This window comes from Pelophylax lessonae (assembly GCF_965119305.1).
Source record: "Pelophylax lessonae genome assembly, chromosome: 7".
NCBI classification, from domain to species: Eukaryota; Metazoa; Chordata; class Amphibia; order Anura; family Ranidae; genus Pelophylax; species Pelophylax lessonae.
This window is the reverse complement of record NC_138774.1, coordinates 199,311,641-199,337,076: the sequence shown is the minus strand read 5'-3', so window position 1 is coordinate 199,337,076 and position 25,436 is coordinate 199,311,641. Positions and strand designations below refer to the sequence as shown.

At 43.5% G+C, this 25,436-nt stretch overlaps 1 protein-coding gene across 1 annotated transcript; it reads left to right on the top strand.

Moving 5' to 3' along the window:
- Positions 1–204: 204 nt before the first annotated feature.
- DPH7 (diphthamide biosynthesis 7) lies at positions 205–22,963 on the top strand. Its single transcript, XM_082263662.1, has 10 exons — positions 205–288; positions 2,862–3,026; positions 7,283–7,419; positions 12,319–12,406; positions 12,597–12,688; positions 12,897–13,060; positions 14,112–14,184; positions 14,473–14,538; positions 15,768–15,934; positions 22,233–22,963. The coding sequence occupies exons 2-10, from the start codon at positions 2,886–2,888 to the stop codon at positions 22,646–22,648; spliced, it is 1,344 nt and encodes a 447-aa protein (XP_082119788.1). The 5' UTR covers positions 205–288; positions 2,862–2,885; the 3' UTR covers positions 22,649–22,963.
- The last annotated feature ends 2,473 nt before the right edge of the window (positions 22,964–25,436 follow it).

Here is a 25,436-nt window from a genome sequence, read left to right as displayed (position 1 = left end):
CGCAATTTTCCGTTAAAGTAATGCAGTGCCGAATCGCAAAAAAAATTGCCTGGTCATTAAGGGAGCAAAACCTTCTGGTCCAGAAGAGGTTAAACATGAAAGCTAAAACAACTGGACTTCTATCTGACTGAGCAGGAGGCAAGGATGAGCAATTACACCCTGCGCCCTTCTAAGGCATTCTCTATAGGCTGAGCCTCCTGTCAGTCAGTGTGCAGGGAGGCGGATCCCAGCACTACAGAGACCCGGAAGTAGTTGTAGCTCCTGTGTTGCTGGCAGTGCTGCATGCAGGTGAGTCACATGCATATGGAGTGCATGCTGTGTACATGTCACATACATCCCAGCTCCTGTACATGGACACTGACACTGGAAGGTGCTGTCTACACACCAAGACTTATAGCACACTGATACAATTTGCAACATAATCACAGATACTTTACATTCTACATATGTGTAATGTAAGCACAATGTGCAGAGTGCTGGAGCTCTTTAGTTTTATGACAACCCACCACTTCCTGTGATTCTTCCTCCTATGTTGTTATTTCTCTTACCCATTTGTTCACCTTTCTATGTTATTGGTGATCTGTACATATGTAGAGCGCCCTAGCCTGACTATAACTACTAAGTCACATACAGTACACTTTACAATGCTCTCGAGATATTTAGGAGCGTTCACACATTGCATGTGATTCGCACCGCATTGCTGTACAGATCACATGCAATGTCTGTGCAAATGCAAATTCTGGCTGAACTTGCATTGCTTTCGCACGAAAAAGGTGCAGGTACCCATTTTGTCCCCCCCCATACTGGAATCGGAACACACCCATACAATCTGATTCCTATCTGAATTCACAGTTCACACTGCGATCTGTGAACTGATCTGGGGGTGTCATTAACTTTGTATTGACACCCGCAGCGGCTGGCAGAGGGCAGTGTGAACTGCCTGTGGGGGAGATGTGATGCAGGAACCTGCACTAGAATTGCGTTGGTTTCTGCATCGCATATGGGTGAACCCAGGTCAAAGCCAACGTTTTTTGGTAGTGAATGAAAAGGTTAAAATTTTTCTCCCCTTTCTTCTGTCTGTGTCCCGTTGAGAGTTTTCCCTTCACTTCCTGTCTTGCAGTAGAGGCATCAGGTAAGTGTAAGGAAGGCCCCAGCTGTCACCAGAACAGGTGTCCCTATGGGTACATTTACCCCATTTTTTAGGTTCTGGTGACAACTACTGTTTTAGATTTTTCATTGTTTTCTGTCCCGGTCAATGGGACAAATAGGATTAATCTTTCTAGCAGGTGCACACACTGCAATAACCCCTACCTCTGTGTAAGGACCCGCTGTCTATCACCCTCTGTGGCCATAGGAACCCGCTGTCCACCTTCCTCTGCTGCAGGATCCCGTTATCCTCTTCTGCCAATGCATGACCCTGCTGTCTGCTCTCCTCTGCCAATGCATGACCCTGCTGTCTGCTCTCCTCTGCCATTGCATGACCCTGCTGTCTGCTCTCCTCTGCCATTGCATGACCCTGCTGTCTGCTCTCCTCTGCCATTGCATGACCCTGCTGTCTGCTCTCCTCTGCCATTGCATGACCCTGCTGTCTGCTCTCCTCTGCCATTGCATGACCCTGCTGTCTGCTCTCCTCTGCCATTGCATGACCCTGCTGTCTGCTCTCCTCTGCCATTGCATGACCCTGCTGTCTGCTCTCCTCTGCCATTGCATGACCCTGCTGTCTGCTCTCCTCTGCCATTGCATGACCCTGCTGTCTGCTCTACTCTGTCAGTGCATGACCCTGCTGTCTGCTCTACTCTGTCAGTGCATGACCCTGCTGTCTGCTCTCCTCTGCCAGTGCATGACCCTGCTGTCTGCTCTCTTCTGCCAGTGCATGACCCTGCTGTCTGTTCTCTTCTGCCAGTGCATGACCCTGCTGTCTGTTCTCTTCTGCCAGTGCATGACCCTGCTGTCTGTTCTCTTCTGCCAGTGCATGACCCTGCTGTCTGTTCTCTTCTGCCAGTGCATGACCCTGCTGTCTGTTCTCTTCCGCCAGTGCATGACCCTGCTGTCTGCTCTCCTGCGCCAATGCAGGACCCTTCTGTCTGCTCTCCTGCGCCAATGCAGGACCCTTCTGTCCGCTCCCCTCCACCAATGCAGAAATCTGCTGCCCGCTCCCCTCCGCCAGTGCAGGATCCTGCTGCCCACTCCCCTTTGCCAGTGCAGGATCCTGCTGCCCGCTCCCCTCCGCCAGTGCAGGATCCTGCTGCCCGCTCCCCTCCGCCAGTGCAGGATCCTGCTGCCCGCTCCCCTCCGCCAGTGCAGGGCTCTCCTGCCCACTCCCCTTTGCCAGTACAGGATCCTCCTGCCGGCTCCCTTCCAGGAATGCAGGACCATCTGTTCATTCCCTTGCAACAATGCAGGATTCTGCTGTCAGCTCGCAGCCCTCAATCAACACAGGACCCTACTGTCCACTCCCCTCTGCTGTCACTGAACCCTTCTGTCTGCCACCCTCTACAACGCAACCCAGCTGTCTGCCATCATCTGCCACTACATGACCTCATTGTCAGCCATCACATGAACCTGGCCAACGCATGACCCCAATGTCCACCAACCTACAGTTCTGCTTTCCACATCACACTGAAGCGCACCTCACTCTGTCACCATGCTGATGCACACTTCTTAAGTTGGCCCATTAGAGAACAGGCACACTTTTGCTTCTATACAGTAAAATATGTATTTTTATGTTTGTAATAAACAATCCTATCTTATGCCGCTCAAACACATAGACTTTTTTTTAAGGTAGAAAGCCCATTTGTGTGTACATGTGTTTTAATTTTGTAGTGTATTTTTTAAAGGTTTATGTTTTTCTCTGGTATTAGGAGAGGTGATGTCCACAGACAGACATGGCAGTGAGCAGCAGGACTCAGACGTTGCAGGTCACAGACACGGAGTACAGTGCGGATGCTGTGGAATGGTGTCCTGTGGATGACTGGAACACAATCCTGGCCTGTGGCACCTATCAGTTGAAGAAGCCGGACAGTGATGTGAGTATCCCGTACTTTTCTCTTATTGGCTGAACTTCTAGATTGACAGGTATTTGCCTGCTGAAAGTGAAGAAGTGAAAGGAAAGATGTAAAAACACACTGGGTTATAACTTATACTACTATTAGAAATGGTAATGAAAAGGGTAAATGCCGGCACTGTTCTAGTCCTCTCATGTCTATGCTCAGTCTGCGAAATGCCAATTTGCAACAGTTGAAGGATGTAGATGCTAGAATCTGCTTATCATTGGCCACATTATACCAAGAAATTTGAACTACCTGTACCTGGAAAAAAAAAACAGCTAAAATTGAACTCCACTGAGGTAGGCCATACATATGATTGTAATACCAAGACCAGCCAGATTGGATATAAATCAAATAATTGTTCAAATAGTCCCTTGCTTTCAGGGTGGATTCGATTTAACCACTTAAGCCCCAGCCCTATTTCGGACACTTTTTGTTTACAAGTTAAAACCAGTATTTTTTCCTAGAAAACTACTTAGAACCCCCAAACATTATGTATATTTTTTTAGCAAAGACTCTGGAGAATAAAATGTCGGTCATTGCAAAACTTTTTGTCAAGCGATATTTGCGCAGCGGTCTTTAAAACGCCATTTTTTTGGAAAAAAATTGAAAAATCACATTTCACTGCATTTAAAAAATACTAAACAGTAAAGTTAGCCCAATTTTTTTGTATATTGTGAAAGATGATGTCACGCCGAGTAAATAGATACCCAACATGTTACGGTTTAAAATTGCGCCCCCCCGTGGGATGGCGACAAACTACGGTCAATAGAGATCTCAATCTGCGACGCTTTAAATTTATTTAACGGTTACCAGTTTAGAGGTAGAGTGTAGCTCTTTTTTTTTTTTTTAAATTATTGTGCACGCTCTGGCGATTGCGGCGATACCTCACATGTGGGGATTGAACAGCGATTTCATTCGCGGCTCGACTTGCGTATACGTTTTTTTTTTTGTGCGCGAGCTAACGGTGACGGGGGCGGCAAATTTTTTTTTTTTTTTCCTATTTATTTTTTATTTTTTTTAAACTTTATTACAGGTTTTTTTAAAAAAAAAAAAAAAATCTGATCACTTTTATTGCTGTCACAAGCAATGTAAACATCCCTTGTGACAGCAATATGTGTGACAGGTACACTTTATGGAGGGATGGAGGGTCTAAAAGACCCTAGACCCCTCCACTACACTTCCCTGTATGCAAAACGCCGAAAACGGCATTTTTGCATACAGCCGTTTTTTAAATTTGCCGCCTTTTGCAGCACAGTAACCCGGAAGTGACGTCATGGACGCCGCCTCCGGGTTACGTCATCAAAGCCCTGATCGATGCCGTTTCCGGCATTCATCGGGACTCCATCCAGCCGGCGGACGTGCCGGCTGGGTGCTCGGGGCTCCCGGTGGGACGGGAGCCCCGGGCAAAGCCACGGAAGGCGGCGGGAGGGGGGGGGACGTCCCCTCCCGCCCCCCCGGGTAACGATCGAGCGGCTCCCGAGCCGCATCGGTCGTTACCGACAGAAAGCCGACCGTCGGCTTCAAACCCTTGGTACCGGGATGATGCCTCTAGCTAGAGGCATCATCCCGGTATAAACCCGCAAAGTGTACCGACGTATCAGTACGTTACTATGCGGTAAGTGGTTAAATCACAATTTAATTTTTTTTGGATTCGATTTAAATCACTAGTAAAAAGGCTTGATTGAAATCAATTTGATTTAAATCATAATCTTCAAAGAGCAATTGTCATCTCTGTCCCGCAGCGGCTTCTCTTCTGACCCGCTGTTGGCTCACTAACAGTCCCATTCACTTTAATGGGACGGCTGGTGATGCGGCAGTGACACAACAATGTGAGGGACGTGGCGGCAGCAGGTGAGTGGATGCCTGCTAACAGGCACTGCCATGATGGATCTGAAATGACAGGTGCTCTTTAAATATAAGGACTTATGCCCCGTACACACGCACCGATTGTCGGCCGACCGATCGGCCGTCTTTTGTCCAGTGTTGTTGTGTTGGTTGAAATGTGCTCTAGACTGCACACGAATTTTGTCGGCCAACAACAACCAACTGCAGAAGTGATGTCATGTGATGGTTAACTTTCCGTGTGTTTTTTCTTCTCTGAGCATGCCCAGTCTTGCTCATTTGATTTTTGTTGGCCGAAATCTGTACTGACTGAGGAACAATCGGCCGTTCTGTTGTTGGCCAACAAAAATTTTATAGCCTGCACACCGGATTTTGTTCGGCCGAAAAGTCGCAGTCGGTTGTCGGAAGCATCATACCAACAAGCCGACAATCGGCCGATCGGACGTTGGCCGAATATTTACGGCCAACAATCGGTACGTGTGTACGAGGCTTAAGTCTTGCTGGTAGTTAGAATATTTAATATTTGCAAACAAAATTAAGGTTTCCTATCTAGAAAAATAAGTGCTCAGGTTAGAAAAACAGTGATTTCAGAACCAAATCAATCATACAGTTTGTAGTGTACATAGATTTGCAAAACAATGGGATAAAGGATGAATTCCTGAACTTTGTTTTATTTTGCGGTTACTGTGAAATTGTGTGAATGCATCAATGCAGTGCATGTTATCTCAGCTTGCAGAGCTTGGATTTATTGAATGAGTTTACCAAAAATGTAAATATTGCAGAATATACAGCTTCATGCTACATAACTAAGCTCAATTTCATGCCGGATAAACTAAATTATTAATGTACCTTAAATAGAAAACTATCTTTGAATAGATTTTTACTCCAAAAGCATTTTATTAAAATACATTTGCTAAAAATCAAAAAAATCAGATTTAATTAAAAAACGATTTTTATTTTATTATTTTTAAATCGTTGATTTTTTTCCACCTTGCTTGCTTTACATGGTTTTGGTAAATCTACTTGAGATTGTACAACCAGATTGTAACACATATGGCTAGATTAAGTAAGATCTGCATCTATATTGACCTCCCAACACAACCCTACTGTAGTTTAACCACTTAAGCCCCGGAGGATTTGGCTGCTCAAAGACCAGGCCCTATTTTGCGATTCGGCACTGCGTGACTGTAACGGACAACTGCGCGGTCGTGCGAAGCTATACCCAAACTAAATTGACGTCCTTTTTTCCACACAAACAGAGCTTTCTTTTGGTGGTATTTGATCACCAGTGTGATTTTTACTTTTTGCGCTATAAACAAAAAAAGAGCGACAATTTAGAAAAAATAACAATATTTTTCACATTATTTTATATGAAATTCTCAAAAAAAAAAGTAAAAATCACAATTTTTTAACATTTTAGGCTCGTGGGCGAGTGACGTACCGATACGTCACTTTGCCCAGGAGAGGCTGACTGCCGCAGTATATAGTCGTGCGGCAGTCGGCAAGTGGTTAAAGCAGTGATAAACTTTGCATTTTTATCATGTACCTACAGGTAAGCCTATAATTATATCTTCTAAACTTGAACTGTTTAGGAGATATTCCATTGTGTATCAGCACATGACTTCACCAGCTCATGCGCACTGCGCTCTCAATAGATTGCACACTCGAGTATGCTGTCCATTGAGAGTGCATTGCCACGATTGTGGCTCCCGCATGATGTCATCGGGCTCTACCATTTAAATGACCAGAGCCCACAAACCAGAAAGGAAGACCGGGTGAAGATGGAATCCCTGTTAGCGGTGACTGCCCCGCTGGAGGATCCGTTTTCTAGGTAAGCCCCGGTTCACACTTATGCGATGCGGGAAGGCTGCGAATTCGCAGCCTGTTCCCGCATCGCAAACGCACCCCTGGCAGTTCACACTGCCATATGCGATACGCTGGGGGTGTCAATGTAATCTTAACGACACCCCCAGTTTGATCGCATATCGCAGTGCGATCTTGCAGTTCGCACAGGATCGGATCGCACAAGTGTGACCCGCTGTGCGATCCGATCCTGATGCGGCTGCAAAAAAGGGTCCTGTGCGTCTTTGGTGCGGTGCGAATTTAGCCATACAAAGTGTATGGCTAAACTCGCACCGCACAGCCGATCGCATGTAATGAAGGAGCAGTGCGCTCCGACATTACATGCGATCGCCGCAGCCGCACATGTGTGAACCGGCACTAACTCTGACCTGCTACTATCATTATTGTTTTGACCACTTACAAACTAGCTAAAGGTGAAAGTTCATTGGTTGCTGTGGATTATGACTCTGAATTACCTCCGCACCTTCAACATTACTGTGTTCTCTGTGTTGCCTCTAGACCAAGTAACTTCTTGTTTTACCCCATAGTATGGCGAGGAGAAAAGCGATGATCCCCATATGCGACTGGGCCGTCTTTACCTTTATAACTATGATCCCCACCAGCTTTTTTCACCTGTATCGGAACTGCAGAGGATTGAAACAGCTGCCATATTGGACATTAAATGGTAAGGAATGATAAGGATCTTTCTGCCATATAATCTTTCCTATAAAGCAAGTACAGTTTATACATTGTACAATCATGTTTAACTGCTTCCCGCCTGCGCCATTGTAAAATGACGGTCGGGCTGAAACCCTATTTTTCTGGGAGGATGTCATATGTTGTCCTCCCGAGAACACGCCTTGCGCGGCCCATGCGGGCGACGCTCTGGTGCGATCTGTCACCCGCTGTGTCCACTGGGCACAGCAGATGACTGATCAGTGTACCGGCCTGCTGCCGTAGCCATGTGACCGCTGTGACCAATCACAGCAGATCACATGACAGTTGTAAACAATGAATGGCTTCTTTCCATGCCATTCATTGTATACAATTGTGTTGCTATCTGTGATTGGTCATTGATCACATAGTAAAGACAGTGCCACTCGCTGCTCATTTGTACCATGTGATTAGCTGTGGCCAATCACAACTAATGACAACAATACACAGTGTCTACGCACTGTCATTAAGTAGAAATTACTATGGTAACATTGTATTGCTCTGGTCAAAGTATGTAAAAAAAAAAAAATATGAAGAAAAATTCTTAAAGTATTTTATTTTTTTTTTTCATACTGTCACCAGTCAGTGTCTCTGGTCACCCCCACACCAGTTATAAGATGATGCTGTACTGCTGACAGTGTGGTGTACAAAATGGTTAAAAATTGTAAAAAAAAATGTTTTTCTTAATTTTCCAAAAAAATTCGATTTAAAAAAATGCGCCATGCCTCTTACTAAAATACCTGAGACTGCCTAATTTCCAAAAAGATCATTTGGGGGATATTTGTGTTTTTCGGGTCTCAAGAAATGAGATAGGCTGTCAGTACATCAGGATTGATCAATTTTCAGATATACAGTATTGCACAAAAGTGAGTACACCCCTCTCATTTTTGTTAATATTTTATTATACCTTTTTATGTGACAACACTGAAGAAATGACACTTTGCTACAATGTAAACTAGTGAGTGTACAGCTTGTATAACAGTGTAAATTTGCTGTCCCCTCAAAAGAACTCAACACGCAGCAATTAATGTCTAAACCGCTGGCAACAAAAGTGAGTACGCCCCTAAGTGAAAATGTCAAAATTGGGCCCAAAGTGTCAATATTTTGTGTGACCACCATTATTTTCCATCACTGCCTTAGCCTTTTTGGGCATGGAGTTCACCAGAGCTTCACAGGTCGCCACTGGATTTTTCTTCCACTCCTCCATGATGACATCACAGAGCTGGTGAATGTTAGAGACCTTGCTTTCCTCCACCTTCCATTTGAGGATGCCCCAGAGATGCTCAATAGAGTTTTTTGATCTGGAGACATGCTTGGCCAGTCCATCACCTTTTACCCTCAGCTTCTTTAGCAAGGCAGTGGTCCTCTTGGACCACTCTGTTTGGGGTTATCATGTTGGAATACTGCCCTGTGTCGCAGTACATGTTGGCATTCATGGTTCCCTCAATGAACTGTAACTCCCGAATGCTGGCAGCACTCATGCAGCCCCAGACCATGACACTCCTACCACCATGCTTGGCTGTAGGCAAGAAACACTTGTCTTTGTACGCCTCACCTGGTTACCGCCACACACGCTTGACACCATCTGAACTAAATACGTTTATCTTGGTCTCATCAGACCTCAGGACATGGTTCCAGTAATCCATGTCCTTAGTCTGCTTGTCTTCAGCAAACTGTTTGCAGGCTTTCTATTTGCTGGCTTTCTTGTGCATCATCTTTAGAAGAGGCTTCCTTCTGGGACGACAGCCATGCAGATCAATTTGATGCAGTGTACAGTGTAGGGTGTGAGCATTGACAGACTGACCCTCCACCCCGTCAACCTCTGAAGCAATGCTGGCAGCATTCATGTCTATTTCTCCAAAGACAACCTCTGGATATGACGCTGAGCATGTGCACTCAACTTCTTTGGTCGACCCTGGAGAGGCCTGTTCTGAGTGGAACCTGTCCTGTTAAACTGCTGTATGGTCTTGGCCACCGTGCTGCAGCTCAGTTTCAGGGTCTTGGCAATCTTCTTATAGCCTAGGGCTAGGCAATCTTTATGTAGAGCAACAATTCTTTTTTTTTTCCAGCTCCTCCGAGAGTTCTTTGCCATAAGGTGCCATGTTGAACTTCCAGTATGAGAGAGTGAGAGCAATCACACCAAATTTAACACACCTGCTCTCCATTCACACCTGAGACCTTACACTAACGAGTCACATGTCACAGGGGAGGGAAAATGCTAATTGGGCCCAATTTGGACATTTTCACTTGGGGAAGTAATTACTTTTGTTGCCAGTGGTTTGGACATTAATGGCTGTGTGTTTGAGTTATTTTGAGGAGACAGCAAATTTACACTGTTATACAAGCTGTACACTCACTACTTTACGTTGTAGCAAAGCGTCATTTCTTCAGTGTTGACACATGAAAAGATATAATAAAATATTTACAAAAATGTGAGGGGTGTACTTACTTTTGTGAGATAGTGAGATAGCTCTGCGGTGAGATAGCTCTGTGAGATAGCTCTGCGGTTTATCAAGGTTGACTTGATAAACTGCATAGTGCGAAACATGTAGTCATGGCAACCATATAGCTTGTGGTCCACCCTGGTTCCTGGTACTGCCCCGCAAGTGGCGCCTGTCTGGCTGATGTCACCGCTACGGAACTACAGCGGAGTCCTTTCATCCTCGCGCTGGCTGGTTTCCGGCTTTGTGCACACACTGCTCAGCAGTCCTGGGAGACTGACCTCCTCGCACTCGTGCTGCTTGCTGCCAGGTACCCTTGTCCACTCCAGCCCAGGGGAATGTAAGCATTTTATGTACTTTGTTTTTCGGTTATCAATACCAATAAACTGTTAACCCTTTCTATACTGGATGTTCACCTGATTTCCTTATCCATTGCATCCCGGTGTGGTTCATGCGCTGCCTTCCTTATGTACTTTTATCCATATCAGCACCCTTCCTATGCTTGTTGGCTAGCGGCAGAAAAAACGCTGGGGAGCCTCACAGGCTTATTTCTATCCCTCCACCCCAAAGGCACCCCAGGAGCGCCAGATTTGTGATTATTGCTTTGACTTCTGGACTGGAATTTTTCCTATGGCTGCCCTGGGTGCGAATCTCTTTACTGAGCCATTAGTTGGCTAACAGCAGAACAAGCGCTGGGGAGCCTCACAGGCTTACTTCTTTCCCTCCACCCTACAAGCATCCCAGGAGCGCCTGGTTTGTAAATATTGCTTTGACTTGTGGCCCAGAAGTTGACTGACAGCATGCCAAGGCAAACTGCAGAGGTCTTGAAAGAGAAGGGTCAAGACTGCAAATGTTGACTCGTTGCATAAACTTAATGTAATTGTCAGTAAAAGCTTTTGATGCTTATAAAATGCTTGTGATTATACTTCAGTATACCATAGTAAAATCTGACAAAAAGATCTAAAAACACTGAAGCAGCAAACTTCGTGAAAATTAGTATTTGTGTCATTCTCAAAACTTTTGGGTCTTAATGATGTTGGAGATATCCAACCACTAGAGTGCAGGGTAGAAGAGGCAGCAGAGACTGGTCTTGCAGCACAGAGGAGAATTGGGTTCCTTTAACCGAAGAAGGAGAAATTCCATATTTGTCACTGTGACCCTTTTTATTGTCTCCATTTTAATTTTAATGGTGGGTCTGGCAGCAACCACTAAAACAGAAAAGGTCACGGTAGGAGGCTGCTATCCAGGTGTAATTCTTGGATTTGGATCCATACTTGGAATCATTGGATCCAAATTAATAGAGAATAAAAGACAGATGTCATACCTGAGATGGGAGGCAAGGGTCCATTGTGAACCCTGCAGAGAGATCGGTGGAGTGAAGTGTGGATTTAGAGAGGCAGAGCTTTCTTGATGGAAGTGATCAGGATCTGAAGACCATATTGTCCCTTTAAGTGCATTTTGACCTTTTGGTCAATTCCTAAGGTGAGCGGCCATCATCTGCAGGTGGAGGTTGCAGTTCACTGATCTTTCCACTATATGAACTCTTTCGATATATTTTTCATCAATAGTGGTGGATTCAGCACTTGCATCTGTAAAGTGGACTTATGTCTTGGTTTATAAGCACATTTTTTGGTAATCTACACATCTAAATCAGACTTTTATTTATTTATTTATTTTTGTTTATGTGCACAATATATAATTTTATGACTGTTCTACATGTTCTAATGTTTCCTTTTTCGAACAAGCAAACTTTTTTTTTTTTTTTTTACAATACTGCTTGCTTTTAATGTTTTTGAGTTCACTAGTAAATGGTTGCAGCGGTGTACCTTGGTAGTGGTTATCGCATCACAAATAGTTATATTTATTTCTTTTTTGATTTTCTTTAATGTTGTGTGTGTGTGGTTTTTTTTTTTTTTTTTTTTTTTTTTTGTGTACACCGTATGTACGCTTGAGTAAGTTTAGTTTTTTATTTACATTTTTCGTCCTTTTTTATCTTGAATTACATAGTAGCGCGCAAGTATTTATACACACACACATATCAATAGAGTACTACTATTATAAATTGTTGTCCTAGCATAGTAACAATCTGATGTCCCCTTCTGTGTGTCCAACTTCTATCTGCTCTTCTTGATTGGAAATTTCAAAGGGGTTCAGGGTTAATATCAACAGCAACCTCTGCAATCTTTATCAATACAGTTCTGGATTTGTGTTATTTTTACATGAGACCCCCTCCCACCTCCAGGCCCTATAGCAGTGGTGTGGGCTGCAGTGGCTATTGTTACACCACTGTCAGTATTAGTTCTGAAGGGAAATGAGAACTCAGCCAGTGTGTAGTGGAATATTGGAAACAGCCAAATTCCATTCAATATGGACTTGCACGTTTATCACCCAATAAGCAATTGAAGACAAATATCTTATTTTCTGTCTAGGTGCCACATTCCCCTCTCAGATCTTCCTGTGTTGGGCATTGCTAATGCTAAGGGTGCACTAGAGCTTTATAAACTACAAGGCAGCAGGGTAAGTGTGTACACAATCCTTGATCTAGTTACATACTACTGTTTAGTCCCTTGACTTGGCTTCTGACAAATACAAAGTGCAGTAACTTAATGCAGCCAATCAGAATTCCTATTTAATTGGCCCATTAATGTATTGTATGCGTAGCTGTTCATCAGATCAGGTTTCTGCAGTGACTGTTTTTCTTCAGTAGGAAAGTTGCCAGGTGGAGCCTGTGTACAGCATGGATGTGGGTGATGACTGCCTGGCGTTGTCCCTTGACTGGTCCACAGGAAAAAGAGAAAAGTAAGTTATGAAGATGTTGGGACAATTTGTAAAAAAAAAAATCCCCACAGTGTCCAATAAGATTTCAGCGGCAGTTTATCTATTGAAAATTAAGAAGTTAGACAAAAAACCTCTAGGTTGTTATAAAAATGCCTTCTTTGTCTTTATGTTTTACACCAACCTTGTGTTTAGTTTTGTGACGTGTGCCTTGCTATTTCCTGTTCAGTAGTTCTCCCATAAAAATCATCTGCAGCGACTCAAAGGGGCGTCTCAGTTTGGTGCAGGTAGAGGAATCCTCACCGTCTCTAGACATCCAGTGTCAGTGGGGAGCCCATGGGTTCGAAGCCTGGATTGCTGCATTCAACTACTGGAATTCTAATACAGTGTTTTCAGGTGTGTGTAGAAACCGTAGGCCTGTAGTTAACATGGAATGATATGAATTTATAAAATAAAATGTTCTTCATTGTAAAGTTTTTTTATAATGTGCACAAACTGTGTGTAAACCCTGGGATAGGAGGTCTGGGGAAGGGTATAGGACTGAGGACCATGAAGGGGCAGGGAGACTTAGATCCAAGGAAGGGGACGAGCTTGAGGAGAGTGGAAGGGGACGAGCTTGAGGAGAGTGGAAGGGGACTGGACTTGGGCCCGGGGAAGGGAACAGAATGGAAGTTGGCAAGGGGGCAGGGCTGAAGCCCTGGGAAGTAGACAAATACGAAATCCTTTGGAAGGGGGCAGGTCTGAGGACCCTGGAAGGGCACATGACCAAGCACTGGATCAGTAGCACTAAATAACACTGCATTGACATGCAACATTCGGGCTTAAAAACATGTATGTTATTTATCTTCATTATTATCATTTTCATTGTTTTGCATAAATTTCACTTTGAGTTTATGCATCAAATGATAACACTTCTATTATTGCTTTGTAGAATTGGTGATTTATCCTTGAGAAAGGCCCTCATCGGGCCGAAACGCGTAGGACTTACTAGGATCATACCCAAAATCCTTTTCCCTTATTTTGCTTTGGATTCTGTTTATCCCCAACCTGGAAAATAGAAACAGCAAAATAGGTGGATCTCTATCACCGTTTTCAAGTCACAATTTTTCCATACTTTATCTGACTTCACACTATGGGCTTTACCCATACACCAATTGTCTATGGTATGGGTCATCCCATCTTTAATATGTAATCTGTTATTATTATTATCAATAAATTTTCTTCTTTTTCAACGTTATTTTCTAACCTACTCTTGCCCTTAAAAGTCCCCTTACCTGGGTTTAAGGCACCCACATCCACCACAATTTTAGAATCTTCTGGGACGGTGGCAAAAACCTACTACAGGGTCCAACTGAGACATAAACTCCCCTCCTAAATAACACTGCATGTCATTTGGTTACAGGTGAAAATCTACACCTTAATAACCAATTCCTAATTCTTTGGTCAGGTGGAGATGATTGTTTACTGCGAGGATGGGATACAAGATCTACACCAGACCACCCAATATTTACTAGCAAACGGTAAGCACAACCATTGTGTATACTAGTTTATAATGTAATAATGCTATCCCATTATTTGTGGTTAATTCAACCTTGACTGTTTTGATTGTCAACACATAGGATGCTCTTATTCTCAGCTATAACAGAATTTAATGGAGAGAACCTATAAAATCTGCCTCAAATCTGGTTACTATTGACAATGACCTCTGTGATCAGTGAACAGTACTCATTACTATCTTTCCAAAAAGTGAATGTGATTGTGTAACTGATAAAAATATTGTATGGTTTGTACTTGTTTCTCATTATCAGGCATTCAATGGGAGTGTGCAGCATTCAGAGTCACCCTCTTCGGGAGAATGTTCTGGCAACAGGAAGGTAAGGAACCTGGAATATTCTGTTTATATTTGCAAAACTATTACCATAAAATAAGTTGTTTGTAAAACACTGGAGATGTAAAAATGAATGCTTAGATTCTATTCACAGTACAGGCAAGCTTCTGAAGCCTGCCTGCACTACTCCTAGTTCACCAGTAGATGGTGATAAGGCATTTCATTTCGTTGTCACCCCAGTCTTGATGAGAAATTGAGTAGATTTTACTTCTATGTCATCAAAGCCTTTTTGGAAAACAGAAGTGAAGCCGTTTTTGGCCGCAGCAATTAACCAATTTGTTTTTTATTTATTTATTGTTATTTATAACACTGCAGAAACAAAAAGTGTCTAGGACTAGTTGCGTTTAGCTCATCTTGATTAATTTGGTGGCAATGTTGTCATTTTAAATCTGGTGGAACTTTTTAAAATGTTTGCTATCACTAAATTTACACTTTATTATGCTGCATTTGTTCTCTATCTGTAAACTCTGTCTTGTGACCCTTCTACAGGTCACATTGGTTTTTGATGTAATTTATTTTGGTTAGGAGGACAGCATCCTAACGGATGAGTCGGTCATATTATATAAGGTGGTGCGCTGTTTTCGACTTTCTATTTAATAGTTTGTTTTGGTATTCAAACACCCCTGCCTTGTCCCAAGGATCACATCCCTATTCATACTGTAACTTTAATTTTCACTTGCATGATCACTGCAATTTTCCAGTGGGAACCATTACACTGCCGGTATCCTTTAGTGCTTTTCCTGTAAAAGACATGTTAGAGTGACAGCACTTTGTCAGGCAATAGAAATGTGATTGGCTTTCAGTGCAAAGTGCAAGTGATTAGATTTCAGGCATTGATAATGGCATTTTAATAAGAATTTATAATATAAAACAGGACTAAAGTGTGTACATTTTTACATAAAACACCACCTTTTTACACTTTTTAAAATTTGGGAATACATGGAGAATGCTGTCCAGGATTTAGGGCATTTCGCTTATTAATTTGCTTGGGAGAGCAGAGGGCTGCAGAAATCTGAGTACTTATCTAAAATTAGCATTTCCTAGACAAGATTTCTTGGGGGAGATGCTACCATAGATATTGACTCACTTGTACAAACTGTCTAGTTTCAGATAAGGGGCCACAGATTTGGCTGTAAAATGTACTGTAAGGTAATGAACTGTAAGCTTTGTATTGGTGTTAGATTATTACTCCTGATGTTTCTTTTTGTATCTCAGTTATGATGAGCATGTTCTCATCTGGGACTTACGACAGATGAAGCAGCCTGTGTCTGATACCCATGTTCAAGGTGGAGTCTGGAGGCTGAAGTGGCACCCAACAGAAAGCACCCTCCTGCTGGCCGCCTGTATGCATAGCGGCTTCCACATTCTGGACACAGAGTCTGGTAAGTGCAGAATTAAAGCGTTCCGACCTTTAAAGAGTTCCGGCCTCAAAATCGATAAAATCTATTTTGGGCCATCCGCTTGCTGAAGGGCAACCTGAAAAAGAAATGGATACTGGCGATTTTTTTTTTTTTTTTTTTTGTCACTTACCTTATTATAGAAGAAAATATACTCCCCTTCCTTCCACTTCCTCCCTCTGTGGCCGCGGCCTGCGCCGTCACTTCCGGTTTGCGATGATTCCTGGGAGCTGAATGCCATCTCTCCCAGGAATCAATGCACCGGCCCGCTCATCACTTCCGGTGCAGGCGGGGCATTCACTGCTAAACAGCTTCTGGGCATGCCCAGAAGCTGTGTAGGGATGCCGCGCCTGCGCCGGAAGTGACGAGCGGGGCTGGTGCAGTGCATTGTGGGACTCCGATGTCACGGAAGAGGACACGAAGAGGGACGCTGAGGCTTCAGCTGCCCACACCTGAGATGGCAGCGCTGGAGAAGAAATTTTCAAGGTAAGTATTTCTTCTTACAGGTAAGTGCGACCCGGGACAGTTCAGAGGCTATCCATTATGGAATGTACTAGCCCTGACTGTCCCGGGGGTATTTATAGCTCAAATTGACCCCCGAGGCCGGAACTCCGCTTTAAAGATGCAAACAATTCAGCCAGCTCAAAGATGGTGGGTAGAACCACTCTGCTAGTCTTTTAACTCTTAGAGGCTATATTATTTAGATTCCTATGTGTTTCTGCTGCCGCCCTCTTGCAGCTAAGCGCCACAATTCATTTCATATTCTACATTATGGCAAATCAACCATTGAGTCCTTTAGCTTCGTGAAGAGGGCAATAACTGGGTGAAACCTGAGTTATGAAACATTTATGTACTGGCAACCATGCAAAACTGTCTTTCAAGTACAATGTAATGTATAGGTTAAAGCAATTGTTACATTAAAGTGTAGTTATACCCCAAACATTTTTTTCAGTTGTGGATTAGGTGGGGAAAGATTAGGACCCCTGTCAGGTTTAACTGTTATCTGGGACTCTGTTAGAAAGATTTCCCCTTGCTTCCTGTACGAGGGACAGCCTTTTACTGCACAAGAAGTGAAAGAAACTCTCTAACAGCAACATAGACAGAAGTGAAAATGCTTTTTTTAAAATTAAGTATAGGATTGTTTTTGTTCAGATATGACCTGTTTTCTCAGCTCAGCTGGTCCTTAACAAATCAACCACAATACAGGTGGAAGATCCACCTGTATGAGCCAATAAACAATGGGAGCCCTTTCCAGAACTCTGTACTTACTGGCTCCCCCCCCCCAAGCACCTGATCCTTATTTTAATTAGTCAAGCATATCTGACTGTTCATAATCCCCTAAAATGTATCTAGCTCAGCCACTGCTTTTTGTTTATCCACTCCCTCTAATACTGTGTGAAAGACCTCCATGCGTGGCTCCCTGCCCACCTGCAAAAAACGCAATTTAAGTCTGCCAAATCCTCAGATAAGCCTTCTTCAGCGTGAAGGTGCCACCCCATTTCTAGAGTCGGGGGATGTCAGTTGATCTTTGTGGATTCTTGGATATCTTGCATCCTTGATGCCTGGGTGCAAGAGGTGATGTCCCAGGGCTAGTAATTCAAGTTTTTTTCCTTGCTCCCTACCTCGTTTTGTCACTCCAAACCTTCCTGTTACTTCTCTCAAACTGGCAGATCTTCATCTTGCCCACTCATACCTTCTGGTCCGATGTGTGGTAGCCCTGGTCCCTGCTGCAGAATGGTTTCAGGGGTTTTACACTAATCCTTTCACTGTTTCAAACCACAAAGGGGCAGTCACTCCATATTTGGGCACAAAATGGGATGGAATCAACTAGCTCCACCAGGGAGACTTTGTGGCTCTATCCCACACTTTATGGTAACGGCCGAGGGAACCCCTGTTAGTATGAATAACCTTCTTATACTGTAAAGATTGGTTAGCATCTGTTATCCACATGGCCAAATCGGGCCATGCAGGTTGGATCCAGGTGCGGGCAAGCAGCTTTCTGGCACTGAATAGGGTTTCATGAAGAAATTTAACAGTATCATGCACATGAACTTTAATGACATCCCCGTCTTAGTCTGTGGGGTTCAATATTGAGTTGGGCCACCCTTTTCAGCTATAACAGCTTCAAGTCTTCTAGGAAGGCTGTCCACAAGGTTTAGTAGTATGTCTATGGGAATACTTGACCATTCTTCTAGAAGCGCATTTGTGAGGTCAGGCACTAATGTTGGAGAGAAGGCCTGGCTCACAGTCTGCACTCTAATTCATCCCAAAGGTGTTCTTTTGGATTGAGGTCAGGACTGCAAGGTAGTCAAATTCCTGCACCCCAAACTCGCTCACCCATGTCTTTATGTCTTTATGGACCTTGCTTTGTGCACTGGTGCAAATCATTTGGTGGAGGGGGGATTATGGTGTGGGGTTGTTTTTCGGTGATTGGGCTTGGCCCCTTAGTTCCAGTGAAGAAAACGCCTAAAGCGCCAGCATGCCAAGAAATTTTGGGCATTTTCATTTTTTTCCCCATGAAGTTTCTTTATTGAAAAATTATAGGTTATACAAACATAGTGCAAGTAAGGATAAGGTGTGCCTGAACTAAGACAATTACATATCAGTTGTGAAGATAAATACGACCGAATTATATTACAACAACATCAACAGTAACATTGAATAGAAGGTCATGTTGAGCTTCTCGGTTGGTTGCAAAATCTTATCCAAGAGAAATCAAAATTTTATAATTTTGGAATAAGTTTGAACTGTTCGTATGTGCACTGATAATCGACTAAGGCCTCAATAAACCTGGCAATGTCCTGCATTGCCAAGCGTTGAGGGTTTGTAGGTCTTGTAGTGTACCGTGGGTAAAGAGAATTAAGTCATGTGTCAGTTGGAAGGGGGTTAGGAAAGAAAAAGAGAACAAAAGGAGGGAGGGGAGGTGGGCGGGATTGGGGGGTGCTGTAGTCTCGGAGGAGTGAGATCTGATGGAACTGCCAGGGTTGTCACTCGTCTGTCAGGGTTCTCATTTAGATGTGAAAGAGTGGTACAGTATTACTCAAATTTGTTAATTTCTCATGCGTACGCTTCTGAAGATTGGAAGTGTAGCCAGGGTTCCCAAGTGGACGTAAATTTAGAAGGTGCATCTTTAGCAATAGCAATCAGTTCCTCCATTTCGGCTATCTTATAGCGCTTTTCCACTGCATAGAACCGTACCGGCTCGGCACGCTTTTGTGCTTTACCACTGCGGTACCGCATGGTATAGGGTCGGAACGGTTTGGTACGGTACAGTATAGGTTCGCTTTTCCACTGCATGGAACCGAACGGTACGGTACGGCTCTGAAAAAACAGTACCTACTCGATTGTGGTTCCAACAGGTACCAAACTGGTACCATATCCCACAATCCTTTGCATGCAATCACTACTAGCCACTGATTGGTCAGAGAATCACACCCACCCCGTTGTTATCCCACCCACTTAACTTTAGTACTACTTTAGTGGAAAAGCAAACCTATACCGTACCGTACCGTCCCGACACTATACCATGCGGTACCGCAGTGGAAAAGCAAACCGGGCCAAGCAGGGCCGAGTAGAGCCGAGCCGGTACTAGCCGGTACTTGCAGTGGAAAAGTGCCATTATTCGTTTGTACCAGGTGGCTATAGGTGGTGCTTCTGTGGTGCCCCAGAGCACTGGAATGCATGTTTTGGCTGCATTGATTAACATCATTGCGAGTAATTTGTGGTACCCATGAGGCATGGATTGAGAATAGTGAAGTAGGTATTGCGATGGTGAAAAATCTAGTGCGATTGAGGATATGTGTGATTTAATTATGGATCTTTTCCCAAAAGGTTTGTATAAGGGTGCAATCCCAGCAAATATGTAGGATTGAGTCTGTGAATTGTTGGCGGCATCTCCAGTATTGATTTGAGATGGTTGGATTGAAAATGTGGAGAAGGGAGGGTGTTAGGATTTTGTAGCTATTTTCTTGAATGAAAATCCACTGACCAAGCTCTCCACGCTCCCCCCCCCCCATCAACATGTTGGTGCTCCCACAAGATGTTATGAATTTTGGATATTGTATGTTGTTGAGGGGTATTTGGGGAACATAGTTTTTCAAAGGGGGATAACGGTCTGGAAATTGATGTGGAACGTTTTATTGTGTGCAGAAAATGGTTTAGTTGTCTATGTGACCAGGGGGTCAAGGTGTAGATTTGGCCAACTTTCTGCAAACTGGTTTTGTGTAAGGAGTGTCTCAGCTTTAGTCATATCAAGAAGTCTAAGGTCCATGTCTGTGTTTCTTCTGAAGAAGATGCTTGGCTGTAAGCCTGGAGGGAATTCTGGATTCCCTGTGTCAAAAGGCCCAGGTACTTCTGAAATCTTGAATGTAACATGCACTTCGGAAACTTTGGAGGGTCGGGCCTAACAACGGGTGGTCTTTCAGGTCTTTGGTGATGTGCGAACTTTGAAGCCATGGAATAGAGCTAATAGGGTAAGATGAGAGAGTTTTCTAAGGATACCTAGTTGGACATTTTCATGCTCCCAACTTTGTGAGAATAGTTTGGGGTCGGCCCTTCCTGTTCCAACATGACTACGGACCAGTACACAAAGAGACTTAATAGTGAACCCTACGGACTAAGATTGGGATGCCATTAAAGTTCATGTGTGTGTAAAGGCAGGCGTCCCAATACTTTTAATAATATAGTGTATCAATGACCATCCAGACAATACAGAGGTTTGGGTGGATCCTGAACCTTAAAAAATTGTTGCTGGAGCTAACTTCTCACTTGTAGTATATCTGGGTCTGGACATGTCTCAAGCCAGCATATTCCTTCCCCAGGAAAAAATGTCAGATTCTCTGGTCTCAGGTTTAAACTCTTCAGTCCAGAAGATGTCCGACTCTTTACTTCTGCATGAGAGTCATGGGTCTGATGGTAGCCTCCTCAAGGCAGTTCCTTTTGTAAGACTTCTAGAAGATGCACTGCCGGGCTGCCTAAATCTGATATCCCAGGGACTGATTTGCCAACTTGCTTCTTGACCGCTGGCATGAACAGCATGGTTGTTGAAGTTTGAGGGGATTAGGGTATCTCTCGATCTGTGATTCCTACAATACCCAAGGCTAGGAAATCCAATTCTTGCAAGGTCTATTATCCGACATGAGAGGTATAATCCAGGGGCTTATACCCTAGAAACGTCTCTGTGGAATGGCTCCTATATTTGGGTCTGGACCTATGTTTGGCTCCCAATGCCATTAAAGGTCAGTTCTGTTTCAGACAATTTTGGATTTCTACTCTCTGATTAAAACCCTTTTGCAAGGGATCTCTTATGCGGTTCCCCCAGCCCAATCCCCTTTGACTCAGTGGCATCTGAATCTGATTTACTCAGGGCTTCAAAAACCACCATTAAAACCCATTAGAGACATTCCTCTCTCTTCTCTAACTCACAATGTTGCTTTCCTGGTAGCTATCGCCTTCAAGGCTGATTCCTGAGTTGGCAGCTTTATCTTGCAAAGACCCCTTTTTGGCCTTGCATAAGGACAAAGGTGGTGTTGAGGCCCAGACCTTCTTTCCTGCCCAAGAAAGCCTCTGTCTTCTCCCAGATCAGGACTTTTTTTTGCCACCTCTTTTTTCCTACCCCAGTTCATCAGAGGGAAATTTTCTTCCATTGTCTGAATGGGCTGTGTAAAGCCCCATACACACGCGTTGAAAATTGGCAGGGAATTTTCGGCCAACGTCCGATCTGCCGATTTTCGGCTTGTTAGTATGATGCTTCCAACAACCGACTCCGACTTTTCGGCCGAAAAAAATCTGGTGTGCAGACTATAAAATTTTTGTTGGCCGTCAAAACACGGCCGATTTTCGTGCAGTCAGTACAGATTTCGACAGGGAAAAATCTGATGAGCAAGTCTGGGCATGCTCAGAGAAGAAAAAACACAAAGAAAGCAAACCAACACATGACATCACTTCTGAAGTAGATTTTTGTTGGGCGAGAAAATTCATGTGCAGTCTAGGCACATTCCAACCAACAAAAAACCACTCTGGACAAAAGTCAGACGATCGGTCGGCCGATAATCGTTGCGTGTGTACGGGGCTTAAGGCTCTTCCTCAGTGGCAGTATAATCCAAAGATTTGTCTTCCTGTGTGCCTTAAGGCACTCGAAAAAAATTTTATGGCGAGTACAAAACATACATTTTACTAGTTTACAGTAATTACCAACTCCTTAAAATAGCACAGCATGGAGTTTACAGTGAATAGAATCTATGTACAACCCAGTCTTATGTGGTTACTTTTGTCCCCCTATTAGATGGCTCCCCTATTGCCTCCTCGTATGTTCTTCACAACTCGTTGGCCTATGGAGCGGATTGGTCCACACTGTCTTCTTCATACAACTCACCAGCCAGTCCTGAGCCAGTTTCCTTGCAAGCCAATGAGTCAGATGCCGCAGGCTCAGATGGGGCTGCACAAAACCTTGACCAACCCATGCAGAATCTGAAAATCTTCTATGAGTCACCCACTGCCAGCTTTGATGTGATTCTTGAGGACGAGCATGGTGAATACTTGCCTGAAAGTGACCCTGTAAAGGATTTAAACAATAAAGCACCACCAGAAAAAGCTATATACGGACCAGCAAACACCAGCTTGGTGGCCACCTGCTCTTTTTATGACCATGTCCTGCATGTGTGGAGGTGGCGGTGGCAGAGAACACAGTCTGGGGAGTGACGCTGTCTCTTGTTTGTCTCATTTGGGTTTACCAATCTATCCTGGAACATACTACCTCCTGGTATGCTTGTCCCAAATGTTTAAAGGCCTAAAATATTTTCTGAATGCTGGACATACCTTGGAGTATGTATGGCACTCTGATCTAATTTAGTATAAAAATATACCACTTTAAAATGACAAGCCACTGTATAAAATCAGCACTTTTAAAGAAGAACATTTAACGTTCTGTGGAATTGTAAACTTGTGCTGACCTGCCACAACCTATTCATAGAGCAAGCGGAGAAACTCATGGTAACTAAGCTGTAAGATGTTAAAAATTAACCTGAAAGGGGTCCTAGATTTTTTTTTCCCCTACATGTACTTGTTAGGAGTGTGGATTTGTAAACTTAACAGTGGAACACCAGCTAAAACATTGTTCGTTTTGGTAAGAATAAGGAAGCGTTAAAGCCTGTAAGGTTTTTATTGCTGTCTTGGCCTGGTGGTATTTGCCTATGATGCCAGTGCGGATGATCACGCAGAAAGTGGGGAAATCTCCACATAGTAGGTACTCGGAGTTCTTATTTGCTCATTTTGTGTGTGCCAAGGGAGCACTCACCTTACATAGGGATTAACCTTACTCTGCCTTGTAGTTTTGGTATGTCCTATGCTGCTATCCCTGTATTCTCAGGGGAAGCCTTATCAGCCGATAGAAAGTTCCAGGACCGCTAAGAGTTCTAGGTATTAGCAGCCAGATTGTGATGTCTGATTTTAGGAAAGAAAATGTGTAAAATTAGTACCGATGGAAAGAACAATATTTTCTATACAGGGAAGAGTTTTAATCCCTGCATTAGGGAAATGGAGATGAGCGAACTGTTAAACTCTGCAGGCTGATCTTATCTGTGGCTCTTCCCTTTGTTTAGTCTGGGGCATAGAAGATTCTGCCTGGCAATGCGTTTCCTTTATGCATGTTCTATTTCATTTTGTATGAACCTGAGCTTTGTCCATGTAGAGCAAAGCTACACATTCACTTAAATTGCTTGCACCCCTCCCTGATACTTTTTCATTTGTTTCCCAACTACAGTGAAAAAGAAAAGCCATGTCCAAGCTCAATCCAGTTGGAGTTTACGCAAGGCTTACTATTATCCCCCCACCCCCAGGTGACCATAATCTGGTATAGCCATTGGCTACTTATGTATCCAGCAGTGCATTATGGGAGGAAGAGTAAAGCATTCCATTCTTCCTCATACCCAAAAATGCTAGGTATTTTTCTGCATTTCATGGTATCCAGGTTCACTTTGTGTTGGCTACACATATCAAACTCTCCTAAAATAAATTATCTTCTGGCTCCTGAAGTCCACATGCATTTTTCCATCTCAATTCTCAAATCATATAGACTAGACTACTATGATCACAACCGTAGGCTAAATTATATGACACAGGGTCCATGTGATCATCTTTATACTCCTAAAAAAGGTAAGAATATGAAGCAATAAGCAAAATACACCATATGCCTGTTCTATCACACACAATTTTCTAAAGACCTCAGCATTGTATGTACAGTAACAGAAGAGCACATTGCAATATACCAGCAAATGTATTTATATTATAAAGGAGGATTCTGACCGACTGCATGCTTCACTCTATACAGCACAAGCTGATCTGTATTTTTGCTACTGTGATTTTATCAATAAAAGTGCTTGTTTGGGTAACTAATCTCTTTAATTATTTTCATATGGAGGTACAAGAGAAATGGCACCTAGCCTGAAACTCTCCCCCTGCTTAGCCAGTCAAGTGTTTCTAAACTACAAAATAATGGACACAATAGTCTTGAAAAAAGTTTGGAAGGGTTATAACCTTTGTTGTTAGGTACCTGTTGTTTTATCAGGACTTCAGCAAAGCTTTTGATACAGTTCCACATAATGATCTTATAAAAAAAAAAAGAAGTTGTACACCGCTAGGACTTAAAGAATAAGTTCTCTTTTTGGAATATGTTACACCCATATTCAGGGTAGAACATGTTACAGATGCACTTACCCCCTGCACTGCACCCTCCCCCCCATGTTTGTTGTTTTTAATTCTCTAGTATTCAGGGAATTCAGCAACGCGACACACGACAGGAAAAAGGGGTACAACAGCATCATGTGATAATGATGACCGAAGAGGCGGGGTGGAAATAGCCCATGCAGGAATTGCTGATGATGTCTATAGACTGTTAGCATTCACCAATAAGAGTCGAATTCCAAGGTTTCTACAAGCAATCTACATGCAGGAAAGTCAATCCCCCCCATTATGAAAGGGGTGTATGGGGGTGGAGGATCTTCTCTCCCAATCCCCCCCACGCTCGCTGTTCCAATAATAAAAATTAAAAAAAAAAACCACGGCGGTGCAGGGCTCCGTCTGCGTCACTCCTTCAGTGTTTATTGAGAACTTGTAGTTTTTCTTTTAGAACTACCAGGCCGCTGTTGAGCTTTCATTGAGCTTCCTGTCAGAGTGTAAGGGTCCTTTCACACGGAGCGGAGCGGTTTTTGATCTGCTCCGGCACTTTTTTTTTTTCTTACGGACACGGATGACACTTGTGTCATCCGGTCCGTATGTCCGTTTATCATCCCATCCATTTGCGGAGGATAAACGGAGATAATGCATGTCAATGGGATTGCGGATGACATCCGTTTTTGCGTCCATTCTGTTTTTTTTAAAATGGAAGAAAAATAGGGTTCTGTTCTGTTCCAAAAAAACGGAACTGATCGGAAAGGACGCAAATTGGATGTCCGTGGATGACCATCTGCTGACATCCACAATCCCATTGACA

Coding starts and splice junctions, on each gene's coding strand:
- DPH7 (XM_082263662.1), top strand. CDS start 2,886: ATGGCAGTGAGCAGCAGGACTCAGACGTTGCAGGTCACAGACACGGAG. Junction 3,027..7,282: donor TGAAGAAGCCGGACAGTGAT/GTGAGTATCCCG, acceptor TTTACCCCATAG/TATGGCGAGGAGAAAAGCGA. Junction 14,185..14,472: donor CCAATATTTACTAGCAAACG/GTAAGCACAACC, acceptor TCTCATTATCAG/GCATTCAATGGGAGTGTGCA.